The sequence below is a fragment of the Balaenoptera ricei genome, chromosome 1 (assembly GCF_028023285.1).
Source record: "Balaenoptera ricei isolate mBalRic1 chromosome 1, mBalRic1.hap2, whole genome shotgun sequence".
Classification (NCBI taxonomy): domain Eukaryota; kingdom Metazoa; phylum Chordata; class Mammalia; order Artiodactyla; family Balaenopteridae; genus Balaenoptera; species Balaenoptera ricei.
The window spans coordinates 175,052,938-175,073,971 of NC_082639.1; the positions used below are offsets into that span (position 1 = coordinate 175,052,938).

The 21,034-nt window shown below is 36.8% G+C and overlaps 1 protein-coding gene across 1 annotated transcript in view; it reads left to right on the top strand.

Annotated features, from left to right (window-relative positions):
- EPRS1 (glutamyl-prolyl-tRNA synthetase 1) overlaps positions 1–21,034 on the top strand; it is a 68,153-nt gene that overhangs the window by 34,522 nt on the left and 12,597 nt on the right. Inside the window, exons 17-26 of the mRNA XM_059942313.1 lie at positions 205–322; positions 5,529–5,888; positions 13,057–13,290; positions 14,276–14,538; positions 16,465–16,516; positions 16,995–17,204; positions 17,590–17,662; positions 18,995–19,074; positions 19,304–19,405; positions 20,778–20,933. Of these exons, the coding sequence (XP_059798296.1) occupies positions 205–322; positions 5,529–5,888; positions 13,057–13,290; positions 14,276–14,538; positions 16,465–16,516; positions 16,995–17,204; positions 17,590–17,662; positions 18,995–19,074; positions 19,304–19,405; positions 20,778–20,933 (1,648 nt within the window). The remainder of the gene's footprint in view (positions 1–204; positions 323–5,528; positions 5,889–13,056; positions 13,291–14,275; positions 14,539–16,464; positions 16,517–16,994; positions 17,205–17,589; positions 17,663–18,994; positions 19,075–19,303; positions 19,406–20,777; positions 20,934–21,034) is intronic.

The following is a 21,034-nucleotide window of genomic DNA, read 5'->3' on the forward strand; positions in this document are numbered from 1 at the left end:
AGTTTATGGTTAGCACTGTCAATTTTTATATATTGTTTTTAAACTACTCTGAAGAGACTCTGATTTGAATAAGAGAATGGACTATATACTTATACCTTGAAAAGTATTAACAGTGCCATTGAATTAATCTAGGAATTCAATTTTAATTGCTGTTCAGATAATTTTGTTCAAACAAACTTTTTTGTCCCTTCATTTTCTTTTTAGTCCATATAGTTGCATAGAAGCTCCATGCATTCTGATATACATTCCTGATGGGCATACGAAGGAAATGCCAACATCTGGGTCAAAGGAAAAGACCAAAGTCGAAACAACAAAGAATGAGGTAAATAGTTGACTTTTATGGATATGTCTCTAATCAATGATCTTTCTGTCCTAGGGTTTAGAATCTGTTTGTTTACAAAGATTGTCTTCCTCACTGTTGAGATCTAAGAAGACAATAACTCTAACTTTTGCGATTTTTGTTGTTGTTGTTCTTTCTTATAAGATTTTAAAATACCCTGCAAAACAAGATTTTCAAAAGTTAATTTTTTTTATATGAAAGAGTAAGAAAGACTAGATTAAAAGAATCTTTTAGAGAAGGCTTTTTTAAATTCTAATAGAGCTACAGTAGATCCTTGCCCAAGAAAACAAGTCGTTACGACAGTGTTAGGACGGTGACCTGGTTTTCTGGCCCCCTGTCTGTACTTTATCAAACTCCAGTGCATCTTGGAGAGGAGCTCCCAACAGTCATTGAGGTTCAGAAGAGAGAAAAAGGGCAGATAAGAAACTTTGCCTCTTTCTGGTTTTTTTTCATCTTGGGGGTAATGCTTAATCTCTGTCTTTAAGAATGAGTTAGGAATCTTCCTGGCAGTCCAGGTCTGGAGGACATTCTGGATAGAGACACAGCTTCTGTCCTCATTTTACAGGATGTGGATTTGAGAGGCCGTGACATGTCTAGAGATTTCGGGGGTTTATTGTGCAGGCCAGAGGTCCTCAAATTTCCTCATTTCATAGCATCCTTAGTTTCCCAGTAATTTTTTTCATGACACCTCTAGGCTGAATGAAATTCCTAACTGTTCTCTTTATTAAGTAAAGTTCAAGCAACTAGATAAATATTTATATCCCAGTAACTTAGTAGCCATTTGAAAAAAATAATATACATAAATTGAAGGAAAAGAAACTTAAATTTCATTTATAAAAGATTTTGTTCTTAAATGTTAAATATTTAAATTTCTTATTTTTATTTCATTCTTAAAATGACGTATTAATTGAAAGAAAAAAATAATACTTTTATTTCTTCCTTGAACCTTGGACTCAGATTGGACACTACCATGCTTATTTTCTGTTTCCACAATGATTTTCCTGTGGTATTTGATTTTTAACACAACAGCTGTGAAAAATCCAGCTTTGCAAAGATATGACATCATTGAAAGGACTATAGCACACTCTAATGTTGAAACCGAGCCACCTTGAACTTGTAGTATGCAGCGTTTGACAGATGTTGGATATGTTACTGTTTACCTTAGATATTTAAAACATCCTGTGGTGACCCTAGGAATTTCCAGTGGCTCCCTGGAGCACCTTGCTGCACAGTTTGGGGTCCACAGGTGTTGGCAGTTGTGTCGTCATTGAAGATCTGGTAGCAGTGAAGAAGATAGTTTGGAGGGTGGATTGGACGTAGGATTAGAAGATGTGATAAGTGGTCAGGAAGCCAGAGCATGAGGGCATGGACGAAATAAAGTAGGACATGAATTCAGGAAGTAGAATAGGAAGACAGTAACTTCTAGTTTTGTTTTGGTTGACTAGGTAAGTGAGTGGTAAATAACCTGAGCTAGGGAAGACAGAAGCACAGTTCATTAGGAGATACAAGTTTGGAACTGTTAAGAGCCGGAATGTCATGACTTGAGCTTTTTAATTTACACAAACTAAAAGCTATGTAGTCTTAGCCAAAAGAAAATTAAAGGAAGAGAAGTAAGAATTTAAGTAGGGCAGTATCCTTGTGCTATTTATATACCAGCAGTTCTCAGACTTTTTGGTTTCACACTTAGAAATGATTGAGGACCTTCGTTTACGTGGATTATATTTATCAGTGTTTGCCATAAAAATTAAAATTGAGACGTTTTAAAAGAATTTATTAATTCATTTAAAAAATAGCAATAATAAACCCAACCATATGTTTATATAAATAACTTTTTTTAATGAAATATAACTGTTTTCTAAAAGAAAACTTTTAGTTAGGAGAGTGGTATGGTTTTGCATTTTTGCAAATCTTTTTAATTTGCCTTAGCCTCCAAAAAACTGCACTGTGTACTCATGAGAGAGTGAGAGCAAAAAGGACAAATTACATCTTATTATTATCATGAAAATAGCTGTGACCTTGCGGACCTCCTTTGAAAAGTTCTCAGAAACCCTCTGGGGTTTGTAGGCCACACCTTGAGAACCGCTAGTATATATACTAGAATAGCACGAGATGGGAAATTTGGCTACTGTTCCCTCATTGATCCCAATTTACACCTGTGCCTCTCATCTTTTACATTTCCTGTAAAGTTATTAGTATTATGCTATGAGTTAATGTATGTGTTCTTTTTTTTCGGTCTTCATTGCTGAGCACGGGCTTTCTCTAGTTGTGGCGAGCAGGGGCTACTCTTCGTTGTGGTACACGGGCTTCTCATTGTGGTGGCTTCTCTTGTTGTGGAGCATGGGCTCTAGGCATGCGAGCTTCAGTAGTTGTGGCATGCGGGCTCAGTAGTTGTGGCTCGCAGCCCCTAGAGCGCAGGCTCAGTAGTTGTGGCCCACGGGCTTAGTTGCTCCACATGTGGGATCTTCCTGGACCAGGGCTCGAACTCGTGTCCCCTGCATTGGCAGGCGGATTCTTAACCACTGCGCCACCAGGGAAGCCCCAGTGTATGTGTTCTTGAAAAACTTTATGTTCTACAAAATGACATACTAATCAGGAAAAATAGGATTGGGGCAAACCACTAAAAACTTGCATCTTTTGTGGTTTCATTCAAATTGTGGCTGTGCAGCAGTCATTGAAGGCTCAGTGAGGCTGGACATCCCAGATGGCTAACCCACGTGGGTGGCAGTTGATGCTGGCTGTTGGCTAGGAGCTCAGTGGAGGTGTTGACAGACAGCTTCAGCATGGGATGTTCAGGGTAGTGAGACTTTGTATGTGACAGATCAGGGCTCCAAAAGTGAGCATCCAATAAACAAGTTCGAAGCATCGCTGTATGGTTTATGATTTAACCTCGGAAACCTCACATAGAGTCCCTCTGCCATGTTGTATTTGTTGAACAGTCATAACCTTGCCCAGATTCAAGGGAGAGGATGTAGAGGCTTCTTGGTGGGAGGAGTATCAAAAAGTTTTTGGAAAAGCTTTGAAACCTGCGCAGATCCTAATAGAAGTTAAAATACAGTTGACGGGCATTTGTACCCAACTTTGCAGTTAGCCATCGTTGCAGCCTTAAACCTTAGGGGTACTGCTCTCTCTTTTGATATATAGATCTTTGACGGTATTTGCCTCCAGTAGATACCGGTGTTATCAAAATTAAAGTCTGGGGACTTCCTTGGTAGCGCAGTGGTTAACAATCCGCCTGCCAATGCAAGGGACACGGGTTCGAACCCTGGATCTCACATGCCGTGGAGCAACTAAGCCCGTGCACCACAAGTGCTGAGCCTGAGCTCTAGAGCCTGCAAGCCACAACTACTGAGCCCACATGCCACAACTACTGAAGCCTGCGTGCCTAGAGCCCATGCTCTGCAACAAGGGAAGCCACGACAGTGAGAAGCCCGCACACCGCAACGAAGAGTAGCCCCCGCTCGCCGCAACTAGAGAAACCCCGTGCACAGCAACAAAGACCCAACACAGCCAAAAATAAATAAATAAATCAATTAATTAATTAAAAAAAAATTAAAGTCTGATCCAGGGAGTACCCTGCTTCAACACTTTTTTTTTTTTTGAGCAGAAGAGGATATATAATATATTTGAAACTTCTTCATTCGTGCTTGCACCTTCATTAGATGGTTTAATGTTATGGAAAACAGTTTTTTTAAAGTACCACCTGCCCTAAAGGAATGCACTTATACAGACTTTCTCGTTCTTCTGTAAGATTGTCATGTATTTCTAAAGCTTTCTCTTTAATTGTGAGTAAGCTTTTTCCTTTATGCTCCTTTGACATAAAACATTAACACACTGGGAGAAATCACATACAAGGTGATGTGATTTTTCAGCATTATATTGATATGGTTCCACTGTTTACCAACCATGAATGAGTCAGTTCATCTTACCAAAAATAAGTGTAGCAGAACAGACTGTATATAATTTTGATACAATGGCTTCCTTTATTGTAGTCTTCCCTTATTATATAATATTATGCACTTATATATGCATATTAATGTTTATGACTGTACATATACATACCTCACCAAAAAATATACTATAAACTATGAGTGATAAATTATGAGTGATTTAAGGAATTTTGGGGGACTAATTTTTTAGTGTATGTGGTTTTTGACTTACATGGTGATTTTAGAACCTAATCTCCATGTAAAATGCAACTTTGAACAGCTTGAGGTGCCTCTTAGCTATCCAGGTAAAGATGTCTGGAAGACCATTCAGAATACTGGGTCTGGTATCAGGACAGAGTTCTGGAGTAGAGACAAAACATTTTGGAGTTTAATACCTATGGCTCAATGAATATGTATGAGATTATTCTGAAAAATTAAGTAGAAGACCATTAAAGAAAAAAGTCACAGGGAAGGTATGGTGTAGCAGGGTTTTAAAGTTGGAAGGGTTTCAGTAGGAGGAAAACATTCTAAGCGAAAGAAGAGCATGACATTGAGAATAAATACAGTATAGTTATTCACTATCCAGAAATCAGTTTAGGGAACATATCTCTGGATTTGTTGCACATGCTTATATACAACCATATGCCTATAAATATATAATTTTACACAAATGGAATTGTTTCACAGCATTACTATAAAATTGTTTCACAGTATTTCATGGAGCTCTTGCCTTGTCAACAATCTAGATATATCTCATCTTTTAAAAAATTAGTAATAATACCTAACTTACTGATATTTACTTTTTCTCAGCCTTTGTAACTAAGAGCTTTACATAGATTTATTACCTTTTATTTCCCATCAACCTGATGGGTTCAATACAATTATTATCCCTCTCTTATGGTTAAAAAGCAGAACTGGCTTAAGTAACTAATTCAAGCTTGCGCAGCTAGTGTGTGGTAGAGCAGATCTGGTGGGTGTGTCATAATTTCTTTAAATAGTCCTCTAATGGTAATGATTTAGGTTCAGTTTTTTGCTGTAATAAAAATGCTCCAGTGAATATCTGTGTACCTCTACCTTTGTTTACTTCTGTTATTTCTCATTAGGATAAATTTTTAGGAATGAGATTATTCATTTAAACTTTTTAAGGAGTAAAATTTTTAAATTTTGTTTTTAACTTAAAACATTAGAAAACAGTTTGATATAATTTTGTGGAGAGATTTTTAACATGAATTAATTTTACTTTTGGTTTTCTGCCTCTGTAGGCAGCTACTCCTCTTAAGACAAGGTCAGCTCCTTCTTTGAATAATACTTGCGCTACGTCTGAGGATTCCTTGGTCCTTTACAACAGAGTGGCTGTTCAAGGGGATGTGGTTCGTGAATTAAAAGCCAAGAAAGCAGCAAAGGAAGATATAGATGCAGCTGTAAAACAGCTTTTGTCTTTGAAGGCTGAATATAAGGAGAAAACTGGCCAGGAATATAAACTTGGAAATCCTCCTGCTGCAATAATACAGAATGTTTCTTCTAAATCATCATCAGATATTCTGGAAAGTAAATCTCTGTATGATGAAGTTGCTGCACAAGGGGAGGTGGTTCGTAAACTGAAAGCTGAAAAAGCCCCTAAGGTCAGTATCCTGGAACGAGTTTAGACACATTGTAAGTAAGCTTATGAAGTCAAACGACCTAGGCTAGTCTCATCTTATGAGACATGTTGTCTATAGACTGTCCGATTGAGTATTTTGACGTAACAGTCAACATTTATTGATACGTGCTATCTGCCAAGCTCTGGAAATATTAGTGTGAGACAGCTTACCATCTAGTGGGGGCGTGGGGCTGAGGAAGAGCCATGCACAGACTGTAATCCTGTATGATATGTATAAATGGCTCTCAGAAGTGTCTGTGTCTGAAATAGAGATGCTGGGAGCATGCAAGTTCTTATCCCAGATCCTGACATTCGCCACAATGATGCCATCCTGGGAACACTCCTGGGCAGAAATTTTCAAGAAGATTTAACATACACACCTTTGAAATAAAAGGTTTGGGTAGGAGCATATTTCATTTGAAAATAAAATCAATATTCTGATTTGGAAAAAAAAAAAAAAAAAAAAAGTGTCTGTGTTTGCAAGTGGCAGGCAAGGGGGAAACAGTTATAAAGGATATTTAAAGTAGTCCTGAAGTAGAAGAAGCCCTTTAAGGTGAATGACTTTCAGAGGAGGTACTCTTAGTGTAGATCTGTGGTTCTCAAGCTTTATTGTGCATCAGAATTACCAGAGAGCCGGCTAAAACACAGACTGCTGGGCCCTACCTCTTGAGTGTCTGCTTCAGTGAGTCCAGAGCATGCAGAGAATATGCATTTGTAAAAAGTTGTTCAGGTGGTGCTGATGCTGCTGGCCTGGGACTGGGTGTAGAAGATGCACCAGCAAAAGTTCGAGGTATATTCAGGGAATAATGAGTTGTCAACAGGTTTCTGACCAGTGACTATTTCAGATTTTTCGTAGGGGAGCCCTCAGGTGATACCACATTTTGACTGAAGTATAAATTTCATTCTCGTTTTAATGATATCTTTAGGAAAAACATTTAGCCAAGTGGGTGGTAGCACTGAGTGTGGTACAGGATTGCTTGCTGTAAATAAGAGGCAAAAGGAATGGCATCTGGGATAGAGAAGAATCAAGTTTAATAATCACGTCATGTAGTTCTACTCAAATAGTAGCATAGTTCTAAAACATGATCAAATTAGTAGTGCTGTAACTGGATAAGTAAGCTACCAAAAACTGTAGAATCTGGGCTGTGGCATGAACACAGAGAGATGTGACGAACCACTGGGCTTGACTTACGTGACTGGAGGAGATCTGTTCTAAAGTGTTCCCAGGGATCTGTCGTCTGGTCAATATCCTGGGCTTTGGTGGGAGAATGATTGAGTAACTTGAGGTTGTAAATTCCTCACCTCATTAACAAGTTTTTCTGCATCTGACTAGAAACCCTGTCCCCTAAGATACTTTCATTCGTGGACATTTGACCTCTGCTGAGGAGAGCAAACGCTTTGGGGAGATCTTGGGTTTTGCTCCAGGAGTTATTATTTTTCTGTCTCTTCATTGTGAAGTGTGAGAAATCTTTTCTCCTTTCTCTTCAACGAGCCTGTTGAAGTCCTGCATGGCTGTGATGCTCTAAAACAGCTTTGCTTCAAGGAATGAAGGCTGGTAGGTGTATGGGTTGGGCATATAAACCCTTGATGTTTCCTATCCTGTGGTGAGGTTAGGAGCATTTGTACTCTCTGTATATGTCATACACTCACTATGGACCCTTTTCTAGATGTAATTTGAGGGGAAGGGCTTTGCTCTTTACATTCCTTCATTCTGAGTAGAGTATGTGATATTCTGTGCTGATTCTTGGTCAGCTGCTTACGTGTGGGGCAGTAACAACGGCAACCATTATACTCACGGCAACAGCCAACTCAGTTTCCCATCCTGCTGGGTTAATGGATCACATCCATAAAATAGCACTGTTGAAGTTATGAAAGTCAGCCTGTGGGTAAAAAACTCTAAATTTCTTTGGAAATTGGGCAGGTACTTTCACTAGGTGCTTTTTGATAATGATAAATGTGATACTGAAATGAATCTGACTTCAGTGTAGTTTAACCTACATTTATTGAAAGCCTACAATGTACCATATCTGTGTTTCAAAATATTACTTATATATATATTTTTTTTTTCTCTAAATGCTAACAGTAGTAAATTGCTCTTTTTTCCTGAGAACCAATGCAGTTACTATGAATGGAAGTGTTATGTAGACTACATCTGGCACTGTTCACTATACATTGCTATTTTTGCATTTAATTCTCACAACACCACATACAATAATATTCAAATAATACTCCTTTTTTTATTTGTTGGTTTTAGTAGCCAATGAGAAACTACTTTCTGAAGTGAATAGGAATGTAAAAGTAACTTACTGAAGTTTGCAAAGCGTGGATTCCAATTTTGACTCATTCCCAAGTCATTTCCAGTTAGAGACATTCTAAGCACCAGAGAGTCATGGTTTTACTAGTTTGTTATTATTTATTAAGCAAGTCTATGCTTGTTTTACATTAATAATTTGTCTAAGCCACTTTGTCATTCCATTTCGTACGTCATGTTACTACCACTAAAGTAAGGAAAGTGGTTGGCTGAGGTTTTATAGTTACAGGTTTCAATGAGACTTTTCTTCCTCTATTCGTTCCCCCCCACCCCTTTTCTTTTTCAGGATCAGATCGGTGATTCCGTGCACGAACTTTTTTTTTTTTTTTTTTTTTTTTTCACATTAGGATTCTCTTTTTATTTATTTATTTATTTATTTTTTTTTTAATTTTTATTTATTTATTTATTTATTTATTTATTATTTATGGCTGTGTTGGGTCTTCGTTTCTGTGCGAGGGCTTTCTCCAGTTGCGGCAAGTGGGGGCCACTCTTCATCGCGGTGCGCGGACCTCTCACTATCGCGGCCTCTCTGTTGCGGAGCACAGGCTCCAGGTGCGCAGGCTCAGCAATTGTGGCTCACGGGCCTAGTCGCTCCGCGGCATGTGGGATCTTCCCAGACCAGGGCTCGAACCCGTGTCCCCTGCATTAGCAGGCAGACTCTCAACCACTGCGCCACCAGGGAAGCCCCCCGTGCACGAACTTTTAAGCATGAAGGCAGAATATGAGCATAATGTGGGCAAAGAATTAAAACCTTCAAGTTCACCCTCTGCTCCCCTTTCCTTTTCCTCCTGCCCAGTAGATAGTTGCGTTACAGTGCTGGATCAAGCAGAGTGTGAGGTGGAAATCCAAGAACACACCAAATATTTAATAACTCTTACTGCTGAGTTACTTTAATAGTTAAGGCCACTTTCAGATTTTAAGTATTAACTTTGAAAGTTTTAAAGTTGCAGTCCCAAAAAAATAAAGTTTTGATTTTGAACAGATTCTTCTGATTTGAAATTTGAAGTGTTTTGAACATGAATTTATAGTATTTCTTGAAATGGGAGTCAGAAAAAAAAAGTCAAAGGCTTTATGGAATACTATGACACTTCAGACTCCAGGACAGGGCTTGGCAAACTGTGGCCTGCACCTGTGTTCTGTAAGTGAAATGTTCCTGGAACACGACCACACTTACTAGTTTACATATTGTCCACGGCCGTTTTAGCGCTGTAATTCCAGAGCTGAGGAGTTGCAACAGACTTGCAAAGCCTGATATATTTACTGTCTGGCCCGGGCCCTTTATTATTGAAAAGTCTTTCCCTTAGAGGAAAGACTTTTCAGAACCTTTATAGTTAAGGATTTTAAAAGTTGAAGTAATGAATGGCAGTAAGATCAGATGATGACTACGTTGAATCAAAATCATAATCCACAGTTGTTTGGTTTTGTCAAACCTCGTCTGTGTTGAGGGGGTGCTGGTCACCTTTTACTTCTGCGCTGGCAGCATTTTAATTCACAGCACCTTGCATTTCATGCCCCCAGCAATTCATCTTAAATGTTTCTCCAACCTTTGCTCTTTTGTATTTTACACCAATGTTTTTGGTTTTAAAACCCAAATCACAGTTTATCAAGAAAGGAGACACATTGTTATATCCCTTTGTCCATTAAACAGACTGTTCTAGAAAACCACTACCCCTCACACCCACCCCAAATAGCCTTAAGAATTCTCAGGCCAAAAAATAAATGTCGTAGGCGGAGAAAATGAGAAGAAACAAACCCGTCTTTCCCTTGATGGTTTTGAGCTTCTTGTTTGGAATTTGTGCTAGTGGGTTTCTGCTATATTTGTATGTGGTACTTAATGCAAACTTACTTTTGCTCTAAGCAAGTATAAATCCAACCATCTTGTGAAACAAGACATTTCATAAGGATCTTCTAGGAAAATCAGAGGAGTTTGTATTGATTTATTTGTGTCATAAAAGTAACAGATACGTTGTGATGTAGGTAAGTGAACCAGGTGAGAAACGGCAAAACAGGTGTTCTAATCCAGGTTGACTGAGGAGTCTGGGCCCTTTCCTGTGCTGTATTGGTTCCTGGGATCCAGGTTCAGTAAATGGGCTGTTTCTTACAGGCTTAAGCTAAACATAGATTTCTAATCCATTGATTCAGAGAAGAAAATGCCTTTCTTTGAAAACCTTCAAACTTTAAGTTTGCTAAATCTCCAAGCAGACTTTTTAATATGATACAAGCTTCTCACTCCCCCTTCCTCATTTGAAAGACTCCCTCTTCTGATTACCATTCACCACCAACTCCTGAGGAGCAAAGGTGGGTGACTGTGAATAGAGTTGGAAAAAAAATAAAGTTTGAAAAATATTTTTTAAAGCTTTTTTCACTGATCGTTGAGGTGCTGAGGCCATTTTGAAAGGTTCTGTTCTTACTGTTCTGAATTGGTTAAGTTCTAGGTTTTTCTTTTTATTAAAGTTGCCTCCTTTCCCTGTGGGGAAATGTTTCCATCTAGTGGCTGCCGCAAAAACAGTTTGTGTACTTTTCATGCATTCCACCCAGGTGTGTTCTCGCCCATTTTCTACATTTTCAGTCATGTTTTAAATCATTCTTTCAATGTCATTTTTACTTCCTCAAATTCCCATCTTAAACCTTTACTGAAGTCTTTTTGTAGGCTGTTCCCATTCTCATTCATCCGCATCAACAATTATTTATTGAAAACTTTTTTCTTGTCTGTGTTGGCACATGTTAGGTAAGTTTAAAACAGTCTTTGTCCATTAAAGACTTAAGATCTATTAACAAGTGCTTTTTAACATTCTGCTGTTGTGTGATCTTGTACTACTGAGTAGTACTATCCAATTTCTCTTTGTAAATGTCTTTTAATCCAGAAAACTAGAATATTAAAAGAAATTATTTTTTTCTCATTCTATGAGACGTATTCAAGTAAGAATCAAAGACCTCTTTTGAAAAAGCAGTCTTCATGGCATGTTAGTTAGTAGGATTAAAATGAACGTTGAAATTTAGATCATTGTCTCATACCTTCTGTAATGCGATACGTACTATTGTGTTCAAGATGAAAGACTCTAGAATAAACCGTAGATTAAAATTCTCGCTCTACCACTTACTGTATAACTTTGGGTAAGGTACTTAATCCTTCTAAGCTTTTCTGCTTTCTTCTATAAAATGGATAAGGGTTGTTTTGAGAATTAAATAAGATGGTCCATGTAAAGCACTTAGCATAGTATCTGGCACAGAGTAAATAGGCCATAAAATGATAGTAATTATGTTTTATGTTGATAATTCTAATTCTTTCAAAAATCTTTAGGTACCTTCTAAATCATCAGATAAGACTGCATAGCAAGTAGTATGATTTCACTGTTTCGAAAAATAACCTGAATAGTTTAGTTAACTAATAATAATTTAGTTGGAGAGGATATAGACATACATAATTTTACTCCACTTTTAGTATATTTCATTCAGTAATGAAGTGGTTTGTCCATATTAATTTTCTCCTTTATAATATTTCAAATTGTAACCTTGCCACACAAGGGTTTTTCCTTTGTGAAATGTGTGCCATCTGACTTCAAACTCTAGTCAATACCTGCTTATAGTATAAAATGGAACTTCTTTCAAATAGGCCTCTTTTTGTAGAAATGGTTACAGGAAAGTCCCTTAACTATTTTATGCCATTTTCTTTCTTTTAGCTGATGGAAGTTTCTTGATTCTTATGTGTCTGATTAAATATGTTCTTTTTCTTAGGATTTTGCTGTGGAAACATTCAGTTCTAAAGACAGAATATAAACAAGAGACAGGTCAGGAGTACAAATCAGACAACCTACTCATTTCTCTTTGCAATTTCTCCTCTTACCTTTACTTCCTCTGTGATGCCTAGTGTGGCAGACTCTAACAGGCAGCAAAACTGTATCATAAAGTATCGGACAAGGAAATGTCAGTTGCTATTTTGTACATGCAAATTCTTTGAAGGTATACCGGTTCTTCCTGTGTTCCTTTGACCCCCATTTTAGTATTCTTTCTGCTTGTGTTGGGTTCCTCTTAGCTATTTGGAGCACTGTTAGAACATAGCCATAAAACTTGGATAAGGTAATTGGGAGGCACTTTTTCTCTGTTTTGATTGATGCCTTGACTTTCCAGTGGTATAGTATATAGTATATAGTGTAGTTTGTGGTTAGATGGTATCACCATTCAGGTAAGGTGTCCAGCGTGGGCCCTTTGCCTGTCCTTCTCTGCTGAAGTCACAAGTGTCTCAGTTGGGCTGTTTCATTCTTTTTCATCATAATTCTGTTGAAGTATCAGAGGCTGATATATATAGGTGAATGTCTAATTAAAACCTCAACATACCTTCTCATTTCACTGTAAATTTTTAAGAGTGATGTAGCTATTCTTTAGTTGAGTCCATACTGTGGGGGTTTTTTCCAGTGCTGTATTTAGTGTCTTTTTAATAAGCTGAAGAAAATAAGGATTCATACAGGCAAATTCTGATTTTGTAAATTCTGTCTCCACTGTTTACAGTCCCAGGGCTTGGAAACTGACAGTTTGCTGGGATGTTCTATAATTTGTCTGTTTACATATGTAAAGTGTAAAGTCACAGTATTATATGTGTATGTGCATTTGTGTTTACTTTTATGATTTGTATATAGATTTATGATATTTATATTTTGAACTTTTCTTTAGCTTTCATCTGCTATTTTAGGCTGATGATTTAGCTCTTTTGTGCTTGGGTTTCTCCATGATGATTATTTACAGGGATATTTTGGTGGTAGTTAATGATTTTTAATAATGATTGAAATTTTCAGAAATTTCAGAAAGCTTTAAATACTTATCTTTTTTTCCTCTTTTATCTCAGGCTAAAGTAAATGAAGCTGTAGAATGCTTACTGTCCCTGAAAGCTCAGTATAAAGAAAAAACTGGGAAGGAGTACATTCCTGGTCAGCCACCATCATCACAAAGTTCAGATTCAAGTCCATCCAGAAGCTCTGAGCCTCGTGGTCCAGAAACACCAGAAGCCAAATCACTTTTTGACAAAGTAGCTACTCAAGGAGAAGTAGTTCGAAAACTTAAAGCTGAAAAAGCTTCTAAGGTTACTGCGGTGTTATGTTTGTGTGTTTTTGTTTCTTACACTACAGGCCGTTTTCTTTGCCTGGAACCCTTTGTGTCCCGTCAGATCTGGCTAACTTCTACTCATGATGTCGGTTCTCAACTCTTTCATCTTGCCTTTTGGAGAAGCGTTCGTATGACACTGCCTTTCTCTGACATAACACTTAAATCGTTTAGCAGCTAGTTTAATTGTTGAGTTGTCTGTTTCTCTCTTGTCTGTAAGATCCCTGAGAATAGGGACCTAGACCATATCAGTGCCTGGCATACTGTAGGCCCTCGATGCGTACTCTTTGTTTGACTCATTCTCCTAAAGCTCTGTCAATCTCAAACGGCAAGTTTTATCTTGAGCTCTAGTATAGTGTGCGCTAGTTGTATTATCTTTATAGGAGGAGGATTTGTTGGTACCGATTCAGATGAGTGAAAAACAATAAGTCATTATAGGTTTTGAAGTTTAACCAGTAATATAGAAACTTGATTACTGTCAGTTTTTATAACTGTGAAATGTTCAACTTACATAATTTAATGACTCAACTTAAATTACCGTAGAATACATATTATGTCCTAGTGCTTTCTAATAGAACTTTCTGAGATGATGGAAATGTTCTAACAGTTCTGTCCAGTACAGTAGTTACTAGCCGCAAGGGCTGTTGAGCCCTTGAAATGTGACTGAGGAACTGAATTTTAAGTTTTATTTACTTTAATTTAAATTTAATCGGCCACATGTGGCCAGTGGCTATTCTTTGAACAGTGCAGTTATAGTACAGTTTTTTAGTCAGTATTTTCCAGTTCTGTTTCTGTTTCTCATGCTCTTTTATTCATTTTCAGTAGTGTGTATTTGACATTCTCCACCCCGTACCCCATACCCTCTGCCTTTGTGTTTTCACATCTGCTTATAAAGCGTTGGACATTGGTGCTGAGACAGTGATTTGAATTAAATGCCCTCTTCTCTTTTTCCTCTTTTATTAAAGGATCAAGTAGATACAGCTGTACAAGAACTCCTTCAGCTGAAGGCACAGTACAAGTCTCTGACGGGAGTAGATTATAAGCCTGTCTCTGCCAATGGGGCTGAGGAAAAAGATAAGAAAAAGAAAGAAAAAGAAAATAAATCTGAAAAGCAGAATAAAATTCAGAAACAAAACGATGGCCAAAAGAAAGACTCTTCTAAAAACCAAGGAAGTGGGCTGTCATCAAGTGGACCAGGGGAAGGACAAGGGCCTAAGAAGCAGACCAGGTAATAAAACGTGGAAACTTCATTTGAAGTGAAGCAAAGTTTTGGATGAAGTCAACTTTTAATTATTTTTTTAAAAAAACAAATTTTGGTTAGTTTGACTATCACATTAAATTGGAGAATGCTAAAGGTATAATGTCAGCAGATAGCTTTTGTTCATTTTCTGTTTATTTATTTAAATAGGTAACACATTCGTTTGCTTGGTTCAAGAATCTTAGAATATAAAAAGTTAAGTGCAGTCTCACTCCTATGCTTCTTTCCCATCTTCCCAGTTCCTCCTACCACCATAATGAATTGGTAACCACTGTTACTAGTTTCTTCCGTATCCACTGAGAGATTTTCATTTGCTTACACAAGTAAAAACAAATATATATGTGTGTGTTATATATATATATTTTTTCCCCCTCTTCTTCCTCCTTTGTAACACAATTGTTAGCCTAACTGTACGCATTGTTTTGCACTTCAGCAGATTTTTCAAATGAAAATCTTTTGTGGGGACTAAACAAGAACTTTGGTCTCAGTAGGTTTTTAAATTGGTTAAATATAAAACAAAGCTGGTTTAAAGACAGCACTGTGGAACAGATGGTGTTTCAATATCTTCGAATCCATATGAACAATATGATTCCCCCATTATCCACATCCCAAAATTAGAGTGAACTTTGTGATGTTCACTCTAAGCTGAACCTAAGTTAGGCTGTTGTTAGCAACTACTGTGTAGAGGTACTTTGGTGTTAGATTTGTTTAGCTGAATTTCAAATTCTGCCTCTCATCACTCACAGTATACACACAGTGTCTCCTAAAACAAGAGAATACAACAGTTATTTTCTTGCCCATTGACTGGGTGATCAGCATTATAGAATAGTAGAAGTGAGAATAGAACTTCTCATTTTTTACCTTCTGACTGCTTGTGAAAGGGCCAGATTTCATGTAGGCATTTTGTTGAGATGTATCAAAGTGAAACAATGGAGAATTCAAACATAAATACATTAAGATTTTAAGCCAATAAAGCCTTGTTTGTAAACTCTAAAGATGTACCTTTTATAAAACATAACTAATGGGTAGATTTTTCTATGTGGATCATAAGACCACAATTTCCTGAATAATGGTTGGTGTTTCAATAAAAAGATTATTGTCTAGAATAGTTTTCTTTGATTTCTTAGAGTTTATTGCACAATCACCATCATTAATGACTTCAAACATTTTTTTTTTAACATCTTTATTGGAGTATAATTGCTTTAACAATGATGTGTTAGTTTCTGCTTTATAACAAAGTGAATCAGTTATACATATACATGTTCCCATATCTCTAGAATAGTTTTTTATTGCAGATCTAATTTATTTTGGAAGCATCTGTCTCTGCAACTTTTATTTACTGTGGTTAAAGGAAAAACTTATAGAAAAAAAACTTACATGTAAGGAGATATATATATATATATATATATATATACACACACACACTTATATATTGACACATGTATACATATAGCCATTGTCTTTACTACTTTTTACATATTACTTTCAATGAGACACTGATCTTACTAACTATATTTTTATCTGGATTGAAACTGGCAAAAGATTCTTTTTATTTTTTAGTGAGAACACTATGTGAATAGGCTCTGTCTTTGCTACAAATACATTTCCTTATAAAAAACTTTGTAAAAGGAATGTCTGCATTAAAATCATAGCTTTTGTTACGCTTATTAGCTTTCCTAGGTTTTGGTGGATAGCATCACACGATCTTTTAAGAGATGATTGAACTGTTTTCTAGGTTAAGAACATCATGGGAATGAATATAGAAGAGATATAAATATAGAAATAACTCAGACTGAAGAAAAACCAAGCTATTTTGAGGTTTAGAGGTTTATTTCCATTCAACCACAAAGCAATTGCTGGATGAAGAGATTTGTATTTTATTTTTTATATCTGCAGGTTGGGTCTTGAGGCAAAAAAAGAAGAAAATCTTGCAGATTGGTATTCTCAAGTGAGTATGGGTTCAGTTGATTTTTACGTTTTAAATTTCTCAAAGACTACTTTATATTTAGATTCTAAATCCAGACACAAAGTAATAATGCATAATGCCTTTAATAATACATAGCATAGTCATGTAACATGTCAGATTTCAAAGCAATGTCACAGAAAGTATTGAATTGAGAAGTAGCCCTATGAGATAGTCATTATTTGATTTTTTTGTTTTGTTTTGTTTTTTTGGTGAGGTAAAGGGATTAGTCCTAAGTCACAAAATAGTAAAACAGCAGAAGCAAGGTTAGAATTCAAGTCATCTTAAGAATTTAGAGCCCTGGTGTTTCTCAGTCTAGAATGATCCATTTTACATGCCCATTAAGAGGATGCACCAACAGAGGAAGCCTCCAGACTTGAAGCTTGGCTATCATACTCTTGGCACTTATACTATAATTTTGGTTCAATTTAGGCTTCATAGACTGTATTTTTCTTTTAAAAAGGTCATCACAAAGTCAGAAATGATTGAATACTATGATATAAGTGGCTGCTATATCCTTCGTCCCTGGGCATATTCCATTTGGGAATCCATCAAGGACTTTTTTGACGCTGAGATCAAGAAACTTGGTGTTGGAAACTGCTATTTCCCCATGTTTGTGTCTCAAGGTGCATTAGAGAAAGAGAAGACTCATATTGCTGACTTTGCCCCTGAGGTAAGTTAGCCTGCTTTATTTATTTTTGCAGTTTTCTGTCATGAACTCAGAAGTATATTTTCAGTTCATACTTGAATAGTAATTTAAAAGGCAAGTTACTGCAGCCAACTTAGAGAAATGTAAAGCCATTTAAAAAAAATTAGATTTCTTTCATCAGGGCAAGTCATGATTCTTTTTGTTACATTCACTAATTAACTGGCTTTTACTTTTCAGTAAACATTATAAAGACAGTAAGTATCTACCTTTTCTCACAGTGAACAGAAGCAGTTATTTTAACTTGCCTTAATTGATATAGCAAAACTTGAAACAGAGATTTGACTGTATCTTTGCTCTTCCTCTGAAGTGCTGTTTAAAAAATGTATGAAAAATGATTTCATTTTACTAGGTTGCTTGGGTGACAAGATCTGGCAAAACAGAGTTGGCAGAACCAATTGCTGTTCGTCCTACCAGTGAAACAGGTGAGGATGGGCCTTGGAACACAGGAGAAAAGCTCATTGAACATTAGAGACAGCTTCTAGAGTTGAGTCTCACCTTTTATTTTGTGATATTTATAATCCTTACTGATGATACCAAGTTTAATGAATGTTGATGAAGATGAATGCAGACTTAAGTGGCGTAGAATTTTATTCTCTGTACAGTATTCATTGTGGAGCTGTTTATCATTAGGATAAAGATTTTTTTTAAAGCACTTTTAAATCATTTTTGATTTCATGCTCTAATTTTTCAGAGCTTTCCAAGAAGTTTTATTCTTGGAATAGTTTTTATTCTTGGAATTGATTATAAAATTGCAAACACTAATGTTTAATGCCTTATTTTCTTCAAATTAGTCATTTTAATATTACATTTACATTTATATAGGGTTTTTATAGGTTACTAAGTGATTTCATTTACACCTGTATTACATTTACACCTTGTATTATTCTAACAGTAGTGTAGTTAGGAAGGTAGGGACAGCTATTGTTATTTCCATTTTGCAGGTTAAAAAAAAGATCTCTGAAGGGTTAAATGATTTTCCTAAAATTGCACATAATAAATGGGAGTACCTCTTGGAAATTTTGAGTCTTTGGGCTTGTCACTGTCTCCAAAGGGATTATCTGTCTTTAGAGTTAAGGATTGTTTGCTTTTTATTTGATACTTTTAGCGATACTCTTGTATAATAGTATAATGATGTATTATTAAAATTATGACACCAGCTTTTTTTCACATACCAGATTGGCAAAGTTATATTTTGTTTTACTAATTATAGATAATCCTGAATAGGCTATGATAAGAAAGGCACCTTCACTTAAATTACCAGTTAATGGCAAGAGGTTTCAGACCCTGGGTAGATGCATCAGATGGATTTAACCTAAATTCTGCTTCTAATTCTGGATTCAGCAAGTGGTTTAACTTCTCTAAGCTCAGCTTCCACGTTGTCAATATTGAGATTATGATATCTATTTCATGGGTTGAATGTGAGGATTGAACAGGATAATGAAAGGAAATAACTTAACATAGAACACAGTATATACTATAAGATCTTCACTTAGTGTTTTTAGAAGTAAAACAGCCGAAAAGCTATCAAATTAAATGTAAATCTCATTGTGAAGAAAATAAAATACGGTCAGTTATAGGCGGACTTATTCCCTTGACTAATTCGTTTGATGAAATACAATACCGTTCACTTACCTGCACAAGCACAGCATTTTAATTCCTATTAATTATGTTTCCTGTTTAACGCTAACCAGCCTTCAAAGGGGAATAAAACCTTTAGTGACTAACTCTGCCTGTATTTTCCCGTGTCTTTTCAGTAATGTATCCTGCATACGCGAAATGGGTGCAGTCCCACAGAGACCTGCCCATCAGGCTCAATCAGTGGTGCAATGTGGTGGTAGGTGCACACCCCTTCTTACATTCTTTCATTATTCTTCTTATTCATTTAAAAACACACACACACATTTTTTTTTCTTGTTTTTATATTCAAAGGATTGGGAGTATGGAAGCATTTTTGAAGTATTTTGGATTACAATTATGATTTCTTATTACTTACCATATAAAGTTGTTAACCCAAAATTGAAAAGCTCTCTCTAAAGTTTAAATTGTGTTCTTGCCTCTTCCAGCGTTGGGAGTTCAAGCATCCTCAGCCTTTCCTACGTACTCGTGAATTCCTTTGGCAGGAAGGGCACAGTGCATTTGCTACATTTGAAGAGGCAGCAGAAGAGGTATAAAAGTTGTCTTCCATATTAATTATGTTCTAATTCTTTGTCCAGGCTGTGCTTCCCCCCCCACCCCAGCTGTAAGTAAGGCAGTGCTATCTATTTACATAGTAATCATTCAGTAAATAACTGTAAGTTGAAATTTTGTCTGATCTCAAAATGACATTAAAAGATAATTTCCTGGTATAAATTATTTTGTTCCTTAAAATTTATGTATCTATTAAAAGAAAAAGCAAGTTAATTCAAATGTACGTGGACTTAAGAAACTGCTTACTGAAATTTTATTAGAAAATGTGCCATTTTAAATTTTCAGATGAAAATAGTTTTGGACTTCAACGTATAGAAGAAATTATAATCCCATGGGTGAAATTAATTATTCTTCAGGAGATTTTTTTCCCTGGTTACTGTGTATCTTTCATAAGCATTTATTTTCTCTTATATTCTAAAGTTATTTATATTTAAAAAAATTATTCCACTTATTTGCATACTGCTTTGTTCAATGTTTTAATAAATTCACACTGGCTGCTTTGACCTTTCCATAAAAAAAGATATTTATTGTTTGAAGTGGTTTTTCCACCACAATTAGTTTTTTTTTCTTTTCTTTTTAATACATTTATTTATTTTATTTATTTTATTTTTGGCTGCGTTGGGTTTTTGTTGTTGTGCTGCGTGGGCTTTCTCTAGTTGTGGCGAGCGGGGGCTACTCTTCATTGCAGTGCGCAGGCTTCTCATTGCAGTGGCTTCTCTTGTTGCAGAGCACGGACTCTAGGCGTGTGGGCTTCAGTAGTTGCGACATGCAGGCTCAGTAGTTGTGGCTTGCAGGCTCTAGAGCGCAGGCTCAGTAGTTGTGGTGCACGGGCTTAGTTGCTCCGCGGCACGTGGGATCTTCCCGGACCAGGGCTCGGACCAGTGTCCCCTGCACTGGCAGGCGGATTCTCAACCTCTGCGCCACCAGGGAAGCCCCACAATTAGTTTTAAATAGTACAGTTTTTTTTTTTTTTAATTTTATTTATTTATTTATTGGTTTGTTTATTTATGGCTGTGTTTGGTCTTCGTTTCTGTGCGAGGGCTTTCTCTAGTTGTGGCAAGCAGGGGCCACTCTTCATCGCGGTGCGCGGGCCTCTCACTATCGCGGCCTCTCCTGTTGCGGGGCACAGGCTCCAGACGCGCAGGCTCAGCAATTGTGGCTCATGGGCCTAGCCGCTCCGCGGCATGTGGGATCTTCCCAGACCAGGGCTCGAACCCGTGTCCCCTGCATTAGCAGGCAGACTCCCAACCCCTGCGCCACCAGGGAAGCCCAATAGTACAGTTTTTATAGATCTATCATCAATAAATATACCATAAATTTGAACACTTTTCATTTATAACGTTGTTACAGGTTTTGCAGATACTTGACTTATATGCTCAGGTATATGAAGAACTCCTGGCAATTCCTGTTGTAAAGGGAAGAAAGACTGAAAAGGAGAAATTTGCGGGAGGAGACTACACAACTACAGTAGAAGCATTTATATCTGCCAGTGGAAGAGCTATCCAGGTATCAAACTGCTGCATAGGATTCCTAGGTGTCTGTAAGCATAGCCTGTGGGCAGATCTGACAAGTTTCTTCTGTCATCAGAGAAGTAGACTCTTAAAAAT